The sequence below is a fragment of the Porites lutea genome, chromosome 12 (assembly GCF_958299795.1).
Source record: "Porites lutea chromosome 12, jaPorLute2.1, whole genome shotgun sequence".
Taxonomy (NCBI): domain Eukaryota; kingdom Metazoa; phylum Cnidaria; class Anthozoa; order Scleractinia; family Poritidae; genus Porites; species Porites lutea.
In genome coordinates this window covers 6,279,556-6,300,101 of record NC_133212.1, presented here as the reverse complement: position 1 = coordinate 6,300,101, position 20,546 = coordinate 6,279,556, and the positions used below count along the sequence as shown (strand labels likewise).

At 38.0% G+C, this 20,546-nt stretch overlaps 1 protein-coding gene across 1 annotated transcript; it reads right to left on the bottom strand.

Annotated features, from left to right (window-relative positions):
* Nucleotides 1-19,359: 19,359 nt before the first annotated feature.
* LOC140921442 (uncharacterized) lies at nucleotides 19,360-20,405 on the bottom strand. Its single transcript, XM_073371437.1, has one exon. The coding sequence runs from the start codon at nucleotides 20,307-20,309 to the stop codon at nucleotides 19,566-19,568; it is 744 nt and encodes a 247-aa protein (XP_073227538.1). The 5' UTR covers nucleotides 20,310-20,405; the 3' UTR covers nucleotides 19,360-19,565.
* Nucleotides 20,406-20,546: the final 141 nt, after the last annotated feature.

Genomic DNA, 20,546 nt, shown 5'->3' with positions numbered 1-20,546 from the left:
AATCTTATACATTAAAGTCTGTTATTATGTTATTGTCCCAGCTCAAACATGACAATATTATTTTTACATCTTTCCCGATATATTTTTTTGTAGATCCTTGTTAACTTCACTGAGAAAAATGGCAGATGCTCCACCTTCACTTCAAAAAGTACGGGCTGCATGCAAAAGAAGAGGAGCCACTGGCGCCAAAGGATTAGGAAGGTAAAAAAAGATTTTCAGGGATGCTTCTTTAGTGGCCTATACAGTTTCTACCTTATTACAGGAAATTAATGTTTCATTAAATTAATGTGAATTTCAAAAGATCATGTTACATCTGTACATTGTATTTTCTTCACCATTAATTATTAAGTGGAAGCATTAATGTCCATGACCTTAATTTCCATTATTTTTGGACCAAAATTCTGGATACAATATTGACATTCTTGACAGCTAAGACGGGAGTACCATAAAATTCCCCGGGGCTTATATCTTTCAAAGGCACTTTTTAAGGGGCTTATTTTTGGAGGAGCATATATTCAAAGGGGCTTATCTACAGAGGGAAATTTGCGTTTCATAATTGATTGGGCTAACCTTATATTCGGAAGTAAATTTACTGTTTTGCTTTGTTTTACTTTGTATTTGAGGGCAATTTTCCAAGTACAAGCCCCCCTGGGGGCCTATATTTGGAGGGGCAATTTAACGGAGGATTTTTCGCGTTAGCGGTTTGGGAGGCTTATACATGGAGGGGCTTATTTTCGGAATTTTTACGGTACTTTATCAGCGTGGAGATCCACCAGTATCAGTAAAACTGTGAAGAACCCTCAAAGTAACCAGGTTTCTTTGCTTGCCCCCCTTAGTAAATGTGCGTAGGAAAGGGAGAGTACCATGAACAAAGTTTCTTTTTCAGATTATATGAATAACTTTGTTGTCACTGTCTCAACAAGTTTTGTTTCTTTGTGAACGTTGCATTAATTTCCTTCAGCGTGCAAAGAAAGTAGTGTCCGATAGCCTGGGGGTAGTAGATTTTGCTCTGTTCACAAGGAGTGCGAATCAGTCAGGTTTATTCACATCCAGTTACACCGAATGGTGTAATACCACAAGGAACAAAACTCGCTCCATTGCTGTTCGCCATATTAGGGAGTGGAGATATAGGATTAAATACGTTGATGACACCTCGGTATTTAAATCTATTCCTCGATGTTCGCCTAGCTACCTTCCATTTATCGCTGCAAATATTAACACCTACGCTTCCATGCGTAACATGCGGCTTAATGAGAAAAAAGTAAATATAAGGTTATCAATTTTTTGAAGTATCAACCCTCTGTTATAACACCGATTCATAATGGTAATTGAACTGAGTGGAGTGCAATTTGGTCTGAAATCATACGCGTGATTTCAAAATCGAACGAGCGCGCAGCGCGAGTTCGATTTGAAATCACAAGTATGATTTCAGACCAAAATTGCACGACACGAAGTTCAATTACCACTTTATTACATCCATTTTGAAATCGCAGGATTTAGTCAGTACTAACATTTTATTGATCGAGTAGCCGGTTTGTTAAAAAGCCAAAACAAAAAGGCTTTTACATCTCATTTTGTATTCGAAACAGAAATGATGCGATATAGAACAAAAATGGTGCGATTTAAAACAGAAATGATGCGATTTAGAACATGAATGACGCGATTTGGAATAGATGCGATTTAGAGCAAAAAATGGTGCGATTTAGGAATAAATCACACTGCTGAGAGCCAATCAGATTGCACGGATAACCAGTGATTTCAAAGTGGATGTAATAAAGCTTATAATGGTATAGTCATTGATAGAGTATCTAGTTATAAACTCTTGGGGGTTATTATCTCTGATGGCCTCTCTTGGAACGAACATTGTGACAGTATTCATAAAAAAGCTACTAAGCGATTGTTTGTGCTGCGGACCCTCAAGAGAGTTAGACTGAGCACTAACGATCTCGTGTTAGTCTACTGTAGTATTGTTAGATCCATTGTTGAGTACGCCTTGCCAGTTTGGGCTGCGATCCCTTTATATCTGGACGAGTTAATTGAGTCTGTACAGTGGAAAGCTCTTAAAATAATATTTGGCCGGGTAGACTATACTGAAGCCTTGATCTTGGCCGGCCTGGAGTCTCTTAGTGACAGGAGAGTAGGAGCTAGTAAGCGGTTTATGGCTACTGCACGCCAAATGTCCCCCCTTAAGAACATCATCCCCTCTCCTGCTGCTATTAAGTCTCATTACAGTATAAGGGTCCAACTTCCAAGACGTCAACATGGTCATACCAGAAGAATTAATGACTTTGTAACTTATAAATTTCAGTGAATGTATGTAAATGGTTAATTGTATGTGACAACAATTCAGTTATTGCTGCAAGTGGGTGAAATAAACAGAATATCTATCTATCTATCTATCGGGCTAGTGAAGTCTGTTTTTAAATTGCCAGACAGGCAAGTGATGTTTTTTGAGGAATTCAAATAACAGAAGAACTGTGAAATCAATTCTGCTAGTCAAAAGTTTTTGGGGCTAGTTGAAATGACGTCTGGGCTAGTAAATGCTAGCTTCAGCTTGCCAGAAAGGCAAGCTGTAAAAATGATTTTGTTTGCACCCTGTCCTTTGTTTTGAAATGTTACCCCCTCTCTTTCACATTAATTTCCTTTACTTGACATCTTTTTCCATTAAATTTATGTTAATTTAAATTGTGTTAATTTCCAAAATCTTAATTTCACGGAGTGTTAATGCCCATAATAAGTACCAAATCTCTTGGATAATCTGGGACACTCCAGATTTTAGACTGTATTTCCCAGTTTCCAGATCAGAGTATGAAATCTCCCGGATAATCACCGAAGTTTGCCATATTTTCTTCAGAAGACACGACTTTCTGACAATAAAGTATCAACTGTTTTGGGTTGTTTGAGCTATTTAAATGTTAACATTGAACATTTTCTCATAAACTCCGGTATCCCATTGTAATATAATAATTTGATTGGTGGGAAGTAAACCGATCAGGTCAAATGTTACAATACCAACAACATCTTTTCCCCACGTTTTGTGTTATCACAAATTCATGATGATCAAAGTGAACAAGTAAGTTTTGCACAAATGACATCATGTGCAGTGCATTATGATGTCATCCATCATCCCTTCCTTATCAATTCTCAATATTTGAAGACATGGGGGGTTGACAGCCCTGAATAAGGTAGTCGCTTACCTACAAAGAGGCAGCATGGGGAGTGGTTAGAGCACTAAACTTGTAATTGGGATGCCCATAGTTCAAAACCTGTCTTGACCTATCATGAGCTGGAACTATTTGTTTTGGTAGTCGCATCAAAAAGGAATTATTTTATTTTGAGTGCACTAAATGTAAACTTGCTAGTCAAAGGCAGAAGAAATTGAAATTCAAATCAGTTATACAATAATTAAAACCCCAAAGGGCTGTTAATATCGGCCAGTTGCCGGCCAAAACCACTGGCTACTTTCATCTCCTTCTACCATAACTGCTAACAAATAATAAGTACCATGGAATAAAATTGTAAAGCATCAGTTTCCCAGTTTCCCTTAATGTTCTAAGTGGTTATTTTTACATTTCTCTTAATTTAACGGGCATTTTGTAATTACCTAATTAGGCTGAATTTCGTGACTCAGCTCTTTTAAGACAGAGCCTCCTTCTTTCCTCCTTGATCAAGAAGACAAAAGGAAGCTCTGCTCACATAGTGTTAAAACCCCCACTGGCATAAGATAAACCATACCAATCACAGGGGCGGATCTAGGGGGAGGGTGCCGGGGTGCCCCCATAAACCGTACACTTTCTGAAAGCTTAATAGTTCCAGATTATTGCTTATTTCTTTTAAAAAATCAAAATATTAACGCGATTTAGAAATGAGAAGCTTTTTGTGAAAGTGGATGTCACTGTAAATTTAAGTCCAGTCCAGCCAAAAATTAACGGAAGAAGCCAATTAAGAACCCATTCGCTTCTTAACAGGTTTGACTAAACAACCGTGTCTCAGATTTTTGTCAAGTGCATTTGTTCTGTTGTTATAAGCAGGTGAAGTTAGGGATAGCAAATCATTAGCACTACCTGTGAAAAAAATACTCTAACTCAAAAACGAAAAAAGAAATCAAAATTTGCAGACACTGTTTTTTAGAAAAACTATCTGACAGTAAGTTGGCCAAATTTCAGCCAAATTGGTTCCCGAGTTGCCGACTTGGAGTTTAAAACGTACCCTCAACTTGCCCTGATTTTCATTTCGAGAAAACAGTGAAAAAAGATTTTGGCGACGTATTACCCGTGATGAGATTATAATAGATTATAACACCAAAGCTGTCAATGTTGATGCATACCAGAGAAGGGACAGCAATAGTGACACAGCAGGAAAAGTTGAAAACAAAACCCGACAACAGATGAACAATTTATTTCGAAAGCTCTGCTCTGTTCGATCCTTTCTGTTGTCGAGAAAGCTTCATTAGTTATTTGCAACGGGCAGTTTTCATTTTCGCACCGGACAAGCCAAGTTGAGCCAAGCCTACTTTTACTAGATACATTTTTTAAAAGTTCGACACCTCCCTGGAAAAATCGACAACAAACCGCTTCTGAGAGTTTTCCTTGAAGCTTCTTTCCGCTACAATAGACTTTTAAAACAGTACTTCATCCGATTTTTATATGGCGCGGGACCTCTCGCGACTTCGTCTCTCGCTTGGCTGCTTCGCGGCCTAAAAAGCTCACTCCGCTTGCTAACGAAATCGTGAAACTCGATTCCGCGGTAGTTTCAATGGGTTTTTCAGGAGCTTTGTCATCTTTTAGCCATTTTTCTTGATTGTAGTAGGAGCCCTTGTCGCTCTCTGCTAATTTCGAGGCCCACTCTTTGGTGACAAAACGATTTTGTCGTCTTCTTTTGTCTTGGAGTTGAGGACGAAAACGGACAAGCTCTTTTTTCTTCTTTGGAGGCATTCACTTTCAAACTCCAGGGAAAAACAGTGAGCACTGTACTTGTAAACCACGATTTCTGTCAAATTGCGTGATTAGCTTGGTTCAACAGCGGCACGCGTATCAAGTATGACAGGACTTGTCAACGATCAATTAAAATAATTAGCATAGAAAAAACTTTTGCACTCCATAAGTCTGCACAGAAAAAACATTTTTTCCTGGAATTTTTTTAAAAGAAAGCTCTTGATGAGCTCTATTTAATCGTCTAAAAATTGCAAATTTAGAAAAATGATAATTTTTTACCCTGGATGATACCTTAAGTATGCAAGCAGTTTATTAGCTCACGAAGATTGTTCGTTTTCTTCTTTGTACCATGTCAGATCCTTACTAATCCATACGCCCAGATCTTGTTCTGCAGCATATAATTCAACTGTGGTATTGTTGAGTTTGTAAGAGGATGAGATCGGCTTTGTTTTCCTTGTAATGTGCTGTTCCTTACACTTAGCCTCGTTAAAAAGGAGACCGGATGATTGAGACCAAGTTGCAAGCTTCCCAAGGTCTTCCTGGAGAGAAGAGGCATCCCCCAAAGTCTTTATCCCTCTGAATATTTTTTTGTCGTCAGTGAGCGTCAATACTCAACTGCTAGAACTGATGACTTCAGGAAGGTCATTGACATATAAGAGGAAGAGGGCTGGTCCGAGTATGGAACCCTGAGGTACTCCAGAGATAACAGGAAGGTCCTCTGAAGTGGCGCTGAGTACCATAATGCGTTGGTGTCAACCTGACGGGTAAGAGCAGAACCAGTTAAGCAGGTTTCCACCGAAAGCGGCCTGGATTAGCTGATGGACGAGGCACCTGTGACTGACTTTGTCGAAAGCTTTTGACATATCAAGGTAGATGGTGTCAACCTGGCTTCCACTATCTAAAAGTGAACCAATGTGGTCAAGAGCCTCAAGCAGGTTGGTGATGCACGATCTTCCAGTACAAAAACCACGTTGTTTAGGTGAAATTACCTGGTAGAGGTGGTCCTTGATGCTATTCAGCACACCTTTACTCAAAGACCTTGGACACTATTGGGAGAAGAGAGATGGGGCGGTAATTTTCCACGTGGTTTCAACACTAGAACTCGCCTTTTTGAATTGTGTGACTGCAGCTCAAGAACGTCTTGACATGCGCAGTGGCTGTCGTGCTGCAAAAATACTTCCGGTTGGCGTCAGTGGTACCAAGAACATCTGATGCTTAAGTTCCCTAATGTTTTTCAATGTCACCTTTTGGCGACTTGAAATTATAGAATGATTGCCAGACATTGATCACCATAATGCAAAGTTACGTGAACGGTTTAAAATCTAAATGGCTACTCAACTATTGCAATCAAATTTTGAGTTGCTAGACACCTCAGGACAGGCTTCATAACTCAATGAACCCAATGAAAGAGATGAACTATGAAGTAAACAGAGTATATTTAACAATATTATTCCACGAGTACGCGTTAGATTAGTGATGGTAGATAGCCAATGAGGCACGTAGCACCGAGTTGGCTGTAATCATGTCATATCTAACAAGCGCAATTAGTATAATTGTTTTCTTAAAAACACCCACAAAATATCAAGAATTCTTCCCAACTTTAATTATTAGTGAAAACAACCAATTTTCAGCTTGTTTTTAATTTTGAGCAGACATGTACAATTACCATTTTGGAGAGCATGGTATAATGGCTCATATACCATGATGGCTAAGCCAATCAGAGCTCTAGAATTGCATCATCCAATGATTCAGTTATTAATAAATAATAATAATTATTAATTCATGCAAATGTTTACCTTACTTCACCTTTACTAAGGCTGTAAATCATTAACCCTTTGAGTCCCAATAGTGACCAACAGCAATTTTCTCCTAACAATGTCCATACATTGTCAAGAGATAAGGTTGTGAGAATATAAAAAATGATCATGAAAGAGAAAATGCCTTGATGTTTTATTAAATTCTTTCAACTAATTCTTAAAGGAAATGTATAGAGACCAGTTTGGAGAATTTGTATGTGGATATTGGGGCTTAAAGGGTTAAAGACTAATAAATGAATAAAACCAATATGGCTTAGCACGTGAACACAGAACACAGGTCACCAGATTGGCGCGACTCTGCAGCAAATTCACTTACCAAAAGTTTTATTTTTCTTTGTGTGTTGTAGGGTGGTACAGTTGTGTTTATTTTAGTTTGCATTTTGCAGAGCTTTTCGTCTCTATGATGATGACCATTCACACACCCTGAATCAAGATGAGTTTTTCACTGGTCTTAAGGATTATGGAGTTGATCTGTCAAAAGAGGTATGAACAGCACTTTTATATTACACTTTTGATGCAAAAAAATTATTCAGCAGATACATTTAACTCCCAGTAAACCAGTTACTCAAGCCCTCACTAACTTATACTAAAGTCGACTTCCCCTGGATTTCTACATTATTTATTTATTTATTTATTTATTTATTTTACAATACTTTCACATCATTACAATACAATACAGCTGTACTTACAAACTTACAACTTTCACATAATTTATTATAATACACCTGCAGAACGTACACCTACATTAAAAAAAGGAAAGAAAAGATTCGGAAAACATCTACTTAGAATACGCTAATAATTACAGTATTTACCATCTCACTATCACAGGATGTTTGTCTTACATTTACTGCAATTTGACCCTAAGTAACTTGAAACCTTCTGCTAACTCAAAACAATTTTTATTTCCCTTCAGATCATTTCTGGATAATTTTATCCTTGAAACAAAACTCAAACCATGTTTGTCAAGCACTTGACAAGTCAAAACAGACATTTTTGTAGGCCTAAACATTGACTTTATTTTGAAGCAGCTGTGTATTCTTTGTTTTTGTTTTGCATTGGCTGAATTTATATATTATTTTCTTGTCTACAACGTTATTTAAACTGGTTGCTTCTTCTTTGTAGAGAGAATTTGCCGACTTCTCTGAGCAAAGTAGCCGACGTGTTTCGTCGGCTGTCGGTGCTTATTGAAACCCCTGCTTATTTCCAGAAATTTGCTTGGAAAACCCAATAGCTAAAAACTTCCAATACAAAACTCAGCCAATGACCCTTTAGAATTTTGCACAATGTATGAATGTTGAACATAAAGATATACAAGTGTTTACTGTGCGTGGTTGAAGATCAAGGGTAAGGGCTTTCAGGGAGGCAAGGAATGGGCCCTTTTGTAATATTTTGGTCAAATGAAAAGTTAACTTAAAACTTGTCACTAGAGCTATTCTATATTTTTCCAAAATGGGAAGAGCATACTTCATTTAACTAGGGCTCAAAATTTCAGACCAGTGCGGCCTGCACAATGGTGAGATTTTCACACTTAGCCAATAAAAAAGTTTCAAGAGGTAAGTGAGCCTTGCCACCCAGAAAAATCTTCTATTTTTAATCTTTTGAAAAAGAAACAGATGCAATATAATACAACTTAAAGAAATAAAAAGAGTAAAAAATGAATTACTCTCAGCAGAAAATGTGTGGCTTGTGATGTGCAAGGGGGGATTTTACAATGGTAAATCAGTGAAAATTCATGCAATTACCATAACAATGTTCCTACATTTATATTCTTATTCTTTTATCTTTTTTCAATTCAGGAGGCTGAGGAGCTGTGGGCCTATTTTGACAAGGATGGAGCAGGTGGAATTGACATTGAGGAGTTCATTCTTGCTTTCCGGGTAATTAAATAAGTAAATAACAATTTAGAGGTACATGTAGCACATCCACAAAGTGGTTCTTCACCTACCAATCCTAGTTGAATTGAAAGTTGGAGATGTTGGTTTTTGAGGAGGGGGAAACAAGAGCATAGGAAAGAACCAACAACAAACTCAACCCACAGAGTCAATGGCGGGATTGAACTTGCGTCAGTGTCATATTGGTGGGAGGCGAGTGCTGTCACCACTGTGCCACCCTTAATCTCAGGGCCAGCATGCAAAGAAAGTAGTGTCCGATAGCCCGGGGCTAGTGGAATTTGCTATTGGGCTAGTGAATTCTGTTATTAACTTGCCCGACGGGCAAGTGATCTTTTTTGAGGAAATTGAATAACAGAAGAACTGTGAAATCAATTCTCCTCTTCAAAAAGCTTTTGGGGCTAGTTGAAATGACGTCTTGGCTAGTAAATGTTAGCTTCAGCTTGCCTGAATGGCAAGCTGTAAAATTGATTTTCTTTGCACCCCAAGGGCTCCCAAAACATGTAACATGTTATGTAGCTCTCCATCACCATCCCTCCTTGTGTTTCCAAAATGTTAATCACATGGCTTGCACATTGTAGGACTTCAAAAGCAGATTTCTTGTTGCTTTCGTTTTTTTCTTTCCTTCTAGGAAAGGCAACCAGTTTTTGAAATGTTCAACACACCCTGAAAATCTGCTACTTTTTGGAATTTCTTGTTGCCATCACCCTCATCATCATTAAGGCTCCCTATCATTTTAGTCCCCAAATATATGTGCTCCGTACTCAGTCCTAGAAAGGTAGATGTTTTTCTGGGAATGATTGAGCTAGACGGTGTTCTTCAGGAACTTAAAGCAGAGGAAGAAAAAATTTAAGTAGGTGGCACTAGTTTGCATTGGGGCTCGGTTTTTCAAAGCTGGGTTAAGATAACCCAGGGTTGTGTGAAATTTGTATTCAGATATGAAAGCTTTAAAAGCAAGTTTACTCTTAATTGTGTTTGTCTATAATTTGATGATTGGATGCTCTAAAAAGAATGGAGAAAATTATCTGAGAAAATGCCTTTAAACAAATTAAGAAAAAGAAACCCAGACTAAAATTTAACTCTTGGTTAGCACTAATCAGCCTACAAACAACTGGGCCCAGATCAATAGGTGAAGAGTACCTTTCATGCATCACATCCGTTGGTCAGGAAGGGCATGCTTTGGGGACATCCCCCTTCCTGTTTTTTGGGAGCCCTGAGGAGTGCATTTAACCCTTTAAGCCCCAATATCCACATACAAATTCTCCAAACTGATCTCTATACATTTCCTTCATGGATGGGTTGAGAGAATTTGATAAAAGATCAAGGCATTTTCTCTTAGGTGATCAATTTAGTAATTCTCATAACCTAATCTCTGGACAATCTATGGATATGGTTAGGAGAAAATTGATGTTGGTCACCATTGGGAGTTTAAAAGTTAAGCACATTTTGATCAGGGAAAGAATTGTAGCTATATGGATGGCACCTTAATTCACCTACATGTATTCTAATTTATGTTTGTTTTTTTCTCACAAAACTGTTGAAAAAACTTGATTTTTGATTGGTGTAATGAACAGACTCAGACATGAGTTTTGATTGGTTTAGCCATGAGCATGATACATGCCACAAAACCTTAACCCTTTAAGCCCCAATATCCACATACAAATTCTCCAAACTGGTCTTTATACATTTCCCTAAGGAATAAGTTGAGAGAATTTGGTAGAAGATCAAAGCATTTTCTCTTAGGTGATCATTTTATTAACTCTCATAACTATTTCTCTTGGTAACATATGGATATTGTTAGGAGAAAATTGATCTTGGTCACTATCGGGACTTAAAGGGTTAACGGCTATTTACTCAACCTGCAGAAACCCTTGGAAGGTTCAAGGTTAAAAATTGTCAAACAGGCATTTAAAAAAGCTGACAGGACAGGAGATGGTGTTATAAACTGTGAAGATTTAAAAGGGTAAGTTTGTTTAAGCCTGTATTAAATGTTGCTCCATTCTTTTGCAAAATTAATCTCATTTGCCTGTTGCTGTGCCGAACTCAATTGATCGAATTAAATTCGACTTTAGCAGGGCAGTAGCGCGGCGTTTGAAACCAAGTTGTGCTAATGCTGTGTAGCATGGCAAGCCTTGCCGTGCTACACGGCACTAGCTCAACTTGGTTTCAAACGCCACGCTACTGCCATGCCGAACTCAATTCTTTGTATTTTTTTTAGTATATTTTCCCAGGATGCAAGCTTTGAAAACTTCCTTCGCCTGAGGTCCAAAGCAAGCAATTTTTCATGAACACATTTTTGATTTTTTTGTCAATTGGAGTGGATTATTTTAATATTATTATATAAACACCAATGAAATACCAGGTGAGCTTTCGTGCAAAAACTTGATATCTTCACATGTGAAAATATCACCTTTGCTATGGCTACATAATAAAATTTATTGTGCCTTTCACACCAAAAAACTATTAAAGTGAAATGGTTTGGCATTTCATTGGTGTTTATATAATAAATAGAACATTACATGGCCACTTGGAGATACGAAATTTCTCTTCTCGTGTTAAAAAAATATTTCACTCGTTCACTGCACTCACTCATGAAATATTTTTCAACACTCTAAGAGAAATTTTGTATCTCCGCACGGCCATGTAATATCCTCTATTAATCCTTGGTTCAAATTCTATTTTTTTGTTTTTGGGTATGGTAATGTATGATAATAACATGATAATGAGTCTGAAACAAAAGAAAATAAAATTTAAACCAAGGATAAAATTGAACCACAACATGTACATTATTATTTATCAAGACATATCTTCACAAACAAGTTTTTAGTGGAAGTTAGTTTTGAGTATCTGTCACCATTTCTTGCAGAGTCTACAACTGCAGAGAGCACCCTAAGTATAAAAATGGAGAAAAGACAGAACGGGAGGTATTTGAGGAATTTTTAAACAACTTTGAGCCAGACCAGGGAAAAGACGGAAAGGTTGGTTGTCTTCATTGATCGATAGTCATAAAGATTAAACAACAGGGGTTTCAATAATAATTGAAGTAGCCAGCAGGTTTGAATAGAGTAACCGACTGTATCAACAAGGGGCCATTGGTCCCCTTTTTTGGGGGGGTAGGGGGGTTTCAGGGGGCGGACTTCCCCAGAAAATTTTGAATTTTCAAAGCCCTAAAATGCGATTTTCAGTGTTCTGGGGACTAAATTTAAAACGAAAGAGTGCGTTTCCATTCAAAAAAATGAAGCTTTCGTGAAACTTTCGATTTATCACTCACAAAATCAATTCCTACCAGCAATGAACAAATAATGAAAAATACATTACGTACTTTTGTAGAAAAAAAATTCTGTGCAAACCTTATACAGAAACTTGTGAAAAATTGACTGAAATATAGCATTCACATGACTAAAGCATAATGTAAAACCATTGGGCCTCTATGAAAACATGTTATTATCACATTTTCTTTCAGATCTTGATATATTTTTTGTTTACAACATTATTCAAACTAGTTGCTTCTTCTTTCTAGAAAAAAGTAACTGACTTCTATGAGCAAAGTAGCCAACGTGTTTCGTTGGCCGTCGGTGCTTATTGAAACCCGTAAAACAGGAAAGGTGAAATTTCTTGACGCGATTTTAAACCATGTTGATAACTTACAAGGCAGGTCAATATCAGGAGTGTTCTACTTACTGAGCTACATGTACAGAGAACTCAATGGGTTGCCCCTGGTGTGCCAAAACCTATAGATGTCCGATTGTCCAGGACAGGTTGAAATCTAGTTCGGACATTTAAAACTTTGGCATAACTTGTCCGTGGGACAAGCACATTTTTAAGTAGAAAAAAAAATACAAAAACAGTTGAAAATTGACTTCAAATTTCGGAAGAATTAAAATTTATTGTGTTGTTATAAACACAAACCTCATACTTGACAAAATATGGTAATCTTCCTTTAAACTTCGCCATTCCACAGCCATTTCATTTGTTTTTACGATTTCCATTTCAGGTTGAAGTCAAAAACAATATTATTTATAAGGCTAACAATGTCATTAAAAACATTAAAATGCCCAGTTGTTTTTGAGTTTCAAGGTTCAAGCAAAAGTGTTTGGACAGGAACTCTTGGGTTTCAGACAACCAAATTTAATATAGTGTCTGTCCAAAGGACAAGTGGATAAGAAATTTATTTTTCTGTTACTCTGTTTCACCATTAACTTGCAAGGCCCATGTTACCAGGGGCTAGGAGTCAAAAAAAGATCCATCCAGTCGTCCAGGACAAGTAGATTTTCTTGCTGGGAAAGTAAAGACAAACAGGCAATGGTCCCTGGGGCCCATTTCTCATAAGTCCAGGTAACATTTTGGGCCCGGAAATCTGTTTTGTGTTTGCCGTGTTTGCATTCACGATCGAAGTCTCAATAATTTTGAAAACAATACAATAAAACTATCAGTTAACAAAGCAAAATTGACTGGTTTGTGAGCTAAGAACTGTGCTACTATTCAACAGGTTTTGATTTTAAAATTTTCCTTTGGGCCCGAAAAGTTTCAGGGCCTTTTGAGAAACGGGCCCCAGGCAAGCAAGAGAGCTGGTTTGGAAAAGCTGGAATTCAATTTTTTGTTAGCCCTGAAGGGGTGGGGGTGGGAGGGGGTGGGGTTGGTTAGTGGTTTAAATCAAAATCTGTGACAGCATTTTGCAGTCCTTATTCTTGCAGCTTTTTGTAAGTCAGAGCAGTTAACAACATGTTTACAGATTGAATGTTATTGTTCAACATCTACTAAACAGATTAACACTCATCTTTATAGTAATATTTCTTGTTCAACAATGTTCAACATTGTTCATATATGATTATATGATTTTCATATATTCAATGTTCAACATGTTGAATGGCCCATCTCAACAATCAACATGTCACGTAGTTTCACGTGATCAAGAGATCAGGCGTTTCTGCACGAGTCCTCGAGAAAGTTAGGCAGAACAAGAGAAATAGTATTGCTGCGACTCCCTAAGAGAAGAGCAAGACAGTAATCTTTGGGTCTTTTGCGGTTTCTTGTGTGTCCTGTTGCTATTAATAAGGCTTTGCAAACTGGATTTGTTTGTCGGGGTGACTTTTCACAAGAACATGTATGTCCAGCAGTGTCATCATTATTTTATTTCAAATCATAACACTCTTATTGCATTATTCTAATACTACTAGTAGTAAGCAAAGGTTACAGAGTATGGGTGACAACAAAATGCTCTTGCTCCAACACTGCTTTGTGTAATTTTCATGTGATAGATGGTCACAACACACAGATAAGATTTCCAGTGATAGAAGGTCTACATGCACATGACCAGATTGCCTTCTAGGCATTTCATTCATTCTTAGTGGGAGTCCAAACAAAGCTGGGGGTAAATTCCAACTAGCGACATGGCCCAAAAAGTAGCGACAGCGCATAAAATGAAATCGCGACGAGACAACCTCCCTCGCCCAAATTGCGACAGTGATGGCAAAGCCGACAATAAGCGACAAGCATTTATAAACACTGACACGAGACGTTTTAAAATTCAGACGGGTGACATGGACCCCCCCCCCACCCTGGCAGGGCCTCTACATACAAGTACGTGCCGTGCATGCATATAGGATTGTAATAATTTTGCACATTATGGCTTAACTACTAACTGACCAAATAAAACTAAAGGGTCTGTAATTAACAATGTATGCCACTTCATCATTTTCTCAGATGATGTGTTACTGCCCAGCATCTGCTTCCAGCCCTATACTTACAATTTGTAACCTCTAGTTATATTATTGTTCTTTGGTATTAATTTTTAGGTCACAGAGAAAGAATTTTGCGAGTACTACGCTTGCCTTGGGGCAAACATTGATAACGACGCCTACTTTGATCTCATGGTTAGAAATGCTTGGAAGATATAAACATCAGTAAAGCTCCTTCTTTGAGGGAGTTCTCAGTTTCATTTTCTTAATGCTTTACTTGCATAATTATTGTTGACAAAATTCAAGAAATTTCCCAGAATTTTTATCATAAAATACCTCTCACCTTTGCAGCGACTCCTTCCTACTGGAAATCAATAACTGAAAAGAATAGCTTCATGATAGGAAAGTGATTGCATGGGAGACGATGAGAGGAGAGAAATGCTCTATTTTCTTTCAATGCCCTTCACATTGTCCCCAAAATTCTTTCTTTTTGTTTCTCTCCACCCATCCTCTTACAGGGGTAGCGAATGGTACCTCGAAAAACGTGGGTCTCGAAAAATTTAACAGGATCTTGAAATCTCGGAAGCGTTTTTGATAAGTCTTTAAGTCTCGTTTTTGCATGGTTTGTCTTTACTTTTTGTGAGTCTCGAAACTTTTTACCAAAGAGTCTCGGGCTCGGATTTCTAACTAGGGTCTCGGGGAGTCTCGGATTTTACCATTCGCCACCCCTTCTTACTGCAAAGGAGAGACTGCTGACTATAAGCTAAATCACAATAGATCTTTTTACGGATGCAGCAGCCATATTGAATTTATTAGATTTAGGGAGTATTATAGGATGTTCAGTGGGGAACTCGCTCAGTATTTGCACGCGCTTTTTGAGCAAAAAGAGTACTTCACTGTATATTTCTCAGGGAAAAGGCGATAAATATTTCAGTCCAAACACAGCACAATGATCTTTTGTTACCCATTACAATCTTTTTCTACGAAAACTTAAAGAAAGATTGGCCCGAAAAGCATGCCTAATCTAGAGCGAGTATGTCAGATCATGCTCATGCCCCCTGGGCGTAATTCAATATGGCTGCCATATCAGTAAAAAGGTCAATTATCAACCGCTGTTCAAGATAATGGGCCCCCTCCTCTCCTAAAGGGAGGCACGAAGCTGAACTTAAGAGCAGTGGAAATTGTGCCCACTGCAGAGGAGATCGATAGATAAAATATTGCAAAACAAATAGTACTATCCATGTAAAATATGGTACTGTTAGATTTTCAGTATTTTATGATATGAAATCTGGAATTTTTTATTCTTGAATTTGATTTTAAGCAGTCTGGTTCATAACTTTCTTCTGAGCTTTAACAATTCCTCAATAGGAAATCAATAGACTACTACTCCTCAAAAGGCTCACCCACAGACATACGTTTCTGCCCTGATTTGCCAGGGAGAGCACAGCACACCCACCCGGGCAGTTTCCCACAAATTTCATATTGTTTTCGTATTGTTTTATCGTTGACAAGTCAGTTTTTCTAGATGAAAAAGGGGAATTTTTTTAACCTTTTTGCTTCTGACTGATTTAGCAGCGTTAAAGTAGTAACAGGAGTTGCAGCATTTAAATAGCAAAGTGAAACTTGAGAGCTCAACCACCATGATGATCTTTAAATGTGGTTTATTAATATATTGGTAGTTTTATTGGGGCAGCATATTATAATGTTAACTTGTTAAAGTGTACAAGACATGTAATGCTTTATTACAATTTTGCGAGTGAAACTTTTAGTGAGTAAATTTAAGTTTTTATTAGAAAACACTTTGGCTTTCCGCACTCATGACCAATGACAAACAACCCACGAAGTGTAAGAAGTACTGCTCAGTTGTGTAGTTTCTCCTTCTTGTTTTTATAATGCTTTTGTGAGTTTTAGCTAAACAAAATCGTTATATTTGCAGAGAGTGTCCAATTTTGCTGTTAGATTCTCTAGTTGCCTGCATGTTTTAATAATCTTTAGTCATGCTTGTATCTTAACCTTAAATTGTTGCTTGAAATAAAGTTTTAAAACCTTTTATTGTTTCATTGTGTTAGTTATTTTGACAGTTTGTGTTACAAAGTGTTGAATCTCATTTGAAGTGTATGTATGTGTGTGTTGGAGGGGGTCATATGATAACATATTTTGCAGTAAACTTCGAGCTTTTCCAATTAATTCAACTCAAACTTAAAATCTGAAATATATGCAATGGACAAAGTTGCGTTTTTCTTTGTCATGTTTGACTGAACCTTTTAATCAAAAAATGCCTAGTGGCCTACCAAGAGAAAGGTGTAAAACAACTTTTCTTGAGAATGGCGAGTCCAAACTAGACTGTACATTCAAACTAGGACTGGGTTTGGCAGTCATGCACGTTAGACCACAAGCAGTCGTCCTTTCTTTCCTTAGAGCGACTTGCAGTAAGCCATAAAGTAAAATTATGCAAATCGATGGTGAAAGGGGGCGAGATTTGTTCCTCATGGCTTCACCACTTGCCCTCCTCACGAATGCTCGTGATCTACTGTGGCTCAAAAGAAAACAGTTCCTAAGAGATGCTTGCAGTCTACAGCCAAGTTTGGTAAAAGGTACTAAGACAGTTGGGTAAGTGGAGGCTCGCCTGTCTCCTTAGTTTGACAAACTTCTTTTCTATTTTATTTATTTACCCTAGCATCCTCCTCAAGCAACTCCTTTAATAATAATTGTGACTCCCTTTTCTCTCCTTATTCTTCCCCCATTCTTTAAAGCAAGACATTGATGCCTGAAAAGGAGACTATAATATTTACCCCTTCTCTGCTCAAAAGGAGAAATCAGGACAGAAACTTATGTCAGTTAGCAACTGACTGATCAATGAGGCACTGTTAGGGTAAAATTGCAACCAGCGACATGGTTTTGAAGTAGTGACATAAGACACATGAAAATGGTGACAAATGACACAAAGATAGGTTGAAATGGCTGCAACAAGGACAAAGACAACTGCATAAAACAATATTAAAATATGGAAAGGGGCATGGGTTTCTCCTCAAAACATGAAACAGTGAATTTTGAAATTTAGACTGAGACTTATGCAATCCCCCCCCCCAGGGGGAACACATTAATATTCAAAGGAGGAAAGAAAATGTTTTGTGGCTGTCAACACTGACAACAATGACTGTTTATTGCGTTACCACATAGATAGTGTTGCAAACAAAGGAAAAAATAACTAAATAAAAAGAATGATAATAAAAATATAGATTAAAAAGAATTATAGTGCTGTATACCAAAGTAAGATGGTATATACTTAAGGTTATATCACAGTAATTATGGTAAGATAAAAAAAAGTGATAGGAGAAGATCATTTGAAACATTGAACGTGGTTATGACACATGAGATCTCCATTATTTCGCCATTTCCTGTTCCATGATATTTTGAAATGACAGATTCAATTCCACAGTATAAAAGGAGTTTCAAAAAATTGCTTTCTCAAAAACATAGTCCTGTTGAAAGCCAGCATGGCCAAGAGCACATACCTAGTTATTAAATAAAACTGTAATACCCAAATCACTGCCCCCTTCCCCAACCCCAGATTGAAGGGCAAAACGAATACCTAGAAAAGAAACTTCCATTTCTACTTAAATACTCTATACTTTTGCATTCAAAAGAGAAACACAGAGCAAAAAAACAAAATGAGAATAGGCTTTAATAACAGGGTCCAAATTTTGGAGGATATGGTAGCACATACCCAAGCAGCCACTAGGCTTCTACTAGCATCTTTCAGTCCCCCAGGATCAGGCACAAAAATAGTGCCACAGTTTGGAATCATCAACAGTAAAAGGACACGTATGAAGATAAGTTCGGAGAATTTGTATGTGGACATTTGGGCAAAAAAAGCTTATAGCTTAGAAGACTGGGGAGACTTCGGTCAAATGTAGATAGATGCAGTTTGTCAATTCCCCTCTCCAGAAACTAAGGGGAGAGGATGAGGACAAGATTTTGACGCAATGATTCGTGGGATCATTTGGGTTTACTTATGATTGGTCGATGGTATTCAAGGCAAACATTAACCAATTACAAGTAACACTTGTCCACTTAAACGATTCCAGAAATTGTTGCACCAAAATCTTGTATCCATTATTTTTATAGCTTCTGGAGTGGGGAATTGGTTGTTATGAATAAAATGTAACAGCCAATGAATCTACAGTTGAGACCCTGTTAGGGTGAAAATTCTGACGAGCATCATAGTCGTGAAACACTAATGTACAAAGACATATGACACGGTGAAAAAGGAGCTTAACAGCAACAAGGACAATGGCATGTAGTTTACTAGATATTTTTCACGAGTTAAGACCCTACAAAATTCCAAGTTTTTAACCAACATGAATCTGACATGTAATCAAAATAAACATAGGGGACCCCTACAACACACCTACTTAGAAAACAAGATGGCTCAGCAAAAGATTCAGCTGTTCACTGTATACTCGGGGGCACCCAACGAGAATATAGTTCAAAACCACTGAAACATAGCATTGTTAAACATATTTTAGTATTTAAACAGTAGATATGGGCATACCTTTATCCCCTAAAAATTTTTCATCTGTTCGGATTTCCTAGCTGAAAGTCTAGTGATCCGAAAACTATAGGGATCAAAACTTGCCTTTTCGAAAATTTCAGCCAGAAAAAAGGCTCCCAAAAATTCTAGGTGACCTTTTAAGGGTAACAATCCATTAAAAATGGGCAATTATACCATTTTTTAGATGTTCGAAAATCCTAGGAGAGGCAGGCAAGCAAGAAATTTTACAACAAATGTTCCGAAAATTCTAGATCTCAAATCGTCTTCCGAACAGATATTTTCCGAAAATTGTCGTTGGATGCCCCTGTATACTAGATACCGACGCAAAAACCATGCAGGAAAGGACTTCTATTTACACATAAAAATGGTGATTTGGAGGCGATTTCTGTAAGAGAGTGAAGCTTCACTATTTGGTGCAATCATTCCCTGTCACATGGCAGATTACATGAAATCATTTTAACCCAAAGTTTTGTTAAGTCTGGGCTTAATGGCTTACGCCACTGACATATTTACCCTACCCCCCTCCCCCAAGTGAGGGTCTCCTCATAGTTATCCTCTTGATGAGTTTCCATAGTAACCTTATCCAGTAGACGGTCGTTTCGTAACTACCCTGTGCACCCTTGAGGCCCTTTAATCGGAAAATCAATGGCCCTCTGCTCCCAAAATATTTCCTAACTTACATGTAAATAATCTTACTGATGGAGAAAATCACGCACCGCATTGTTCACTTGATCAGAATGGACGGGAATCTTCAATGACTCCTGAACTTTAATTCCCTCTTTCTCCGTCAAAATGTTATGACTCAATAAACTGGGGAGGATTTTTTCCTCGCACTCCTCTGCCGTAAATTCCGTATGAAACTGAAATCCCAAAATGTTTTCAGTAAACATAACAATCTCGTGTTTACAAGTACTCGAGCTTGCTAAACTTTCTGCCTTTGGGGGAAGTTCTTCCACGCATTCGCTGTGCGATTCCAAGACATTTATCGGCCCGTTCTCGAACAATTTCGATGTCACGGAACTTTCTTTTGTGGCTGTGACCTTCTCGGTCTGTAAAATGAATTTTCCAGACGGATTTTCGCTAACAACGCCACCTAAGGCTTTAGCAATGAGTTGATGCCCGAAACAGATGCCAACCAAGCGCGAAGTAGGTTTTTCGGACAACGAAACGACGAAATTTTCTGCTCTTCTTATCCAATCTTTATCGTCGTTAACAGAATGGTGACTTCCAGAGAAAACAAAACCGTCAAATTTATCGAGATCTTCCTCAGAAGGCAGCTCCCCTGCACAAACGTCAAACCAACGCCATTCAGTGTCATCTTGGCGTTCAAAAAGGGTCTTGAAATGCTGTCCTATGTGATCCTTTCCACCCCATTTTTCTGCATCTTCGCAAACTAAAACTGCGAAACGTTTAGGATTCTTGCCATTACCTGACATGATTCTTGATCAATATTTATATGGGAAGTCTTCGAGGAAAGGTTTATGGCTGGGATTTTCCTCTGATGAAATTTACGTAATCCTGTCGCCGGAGCTCCCGCAGATGTCACGAACGAACGAGTCACGAGCCACGAACATTTTCGTCACACGTTCTTTCCCGACCATTTGGCCAATCACAGTACGTTTTGCAAGGTCAGAAGGGAATTCGGTGCAAATATCGCCTCGAATCGGGAAAGC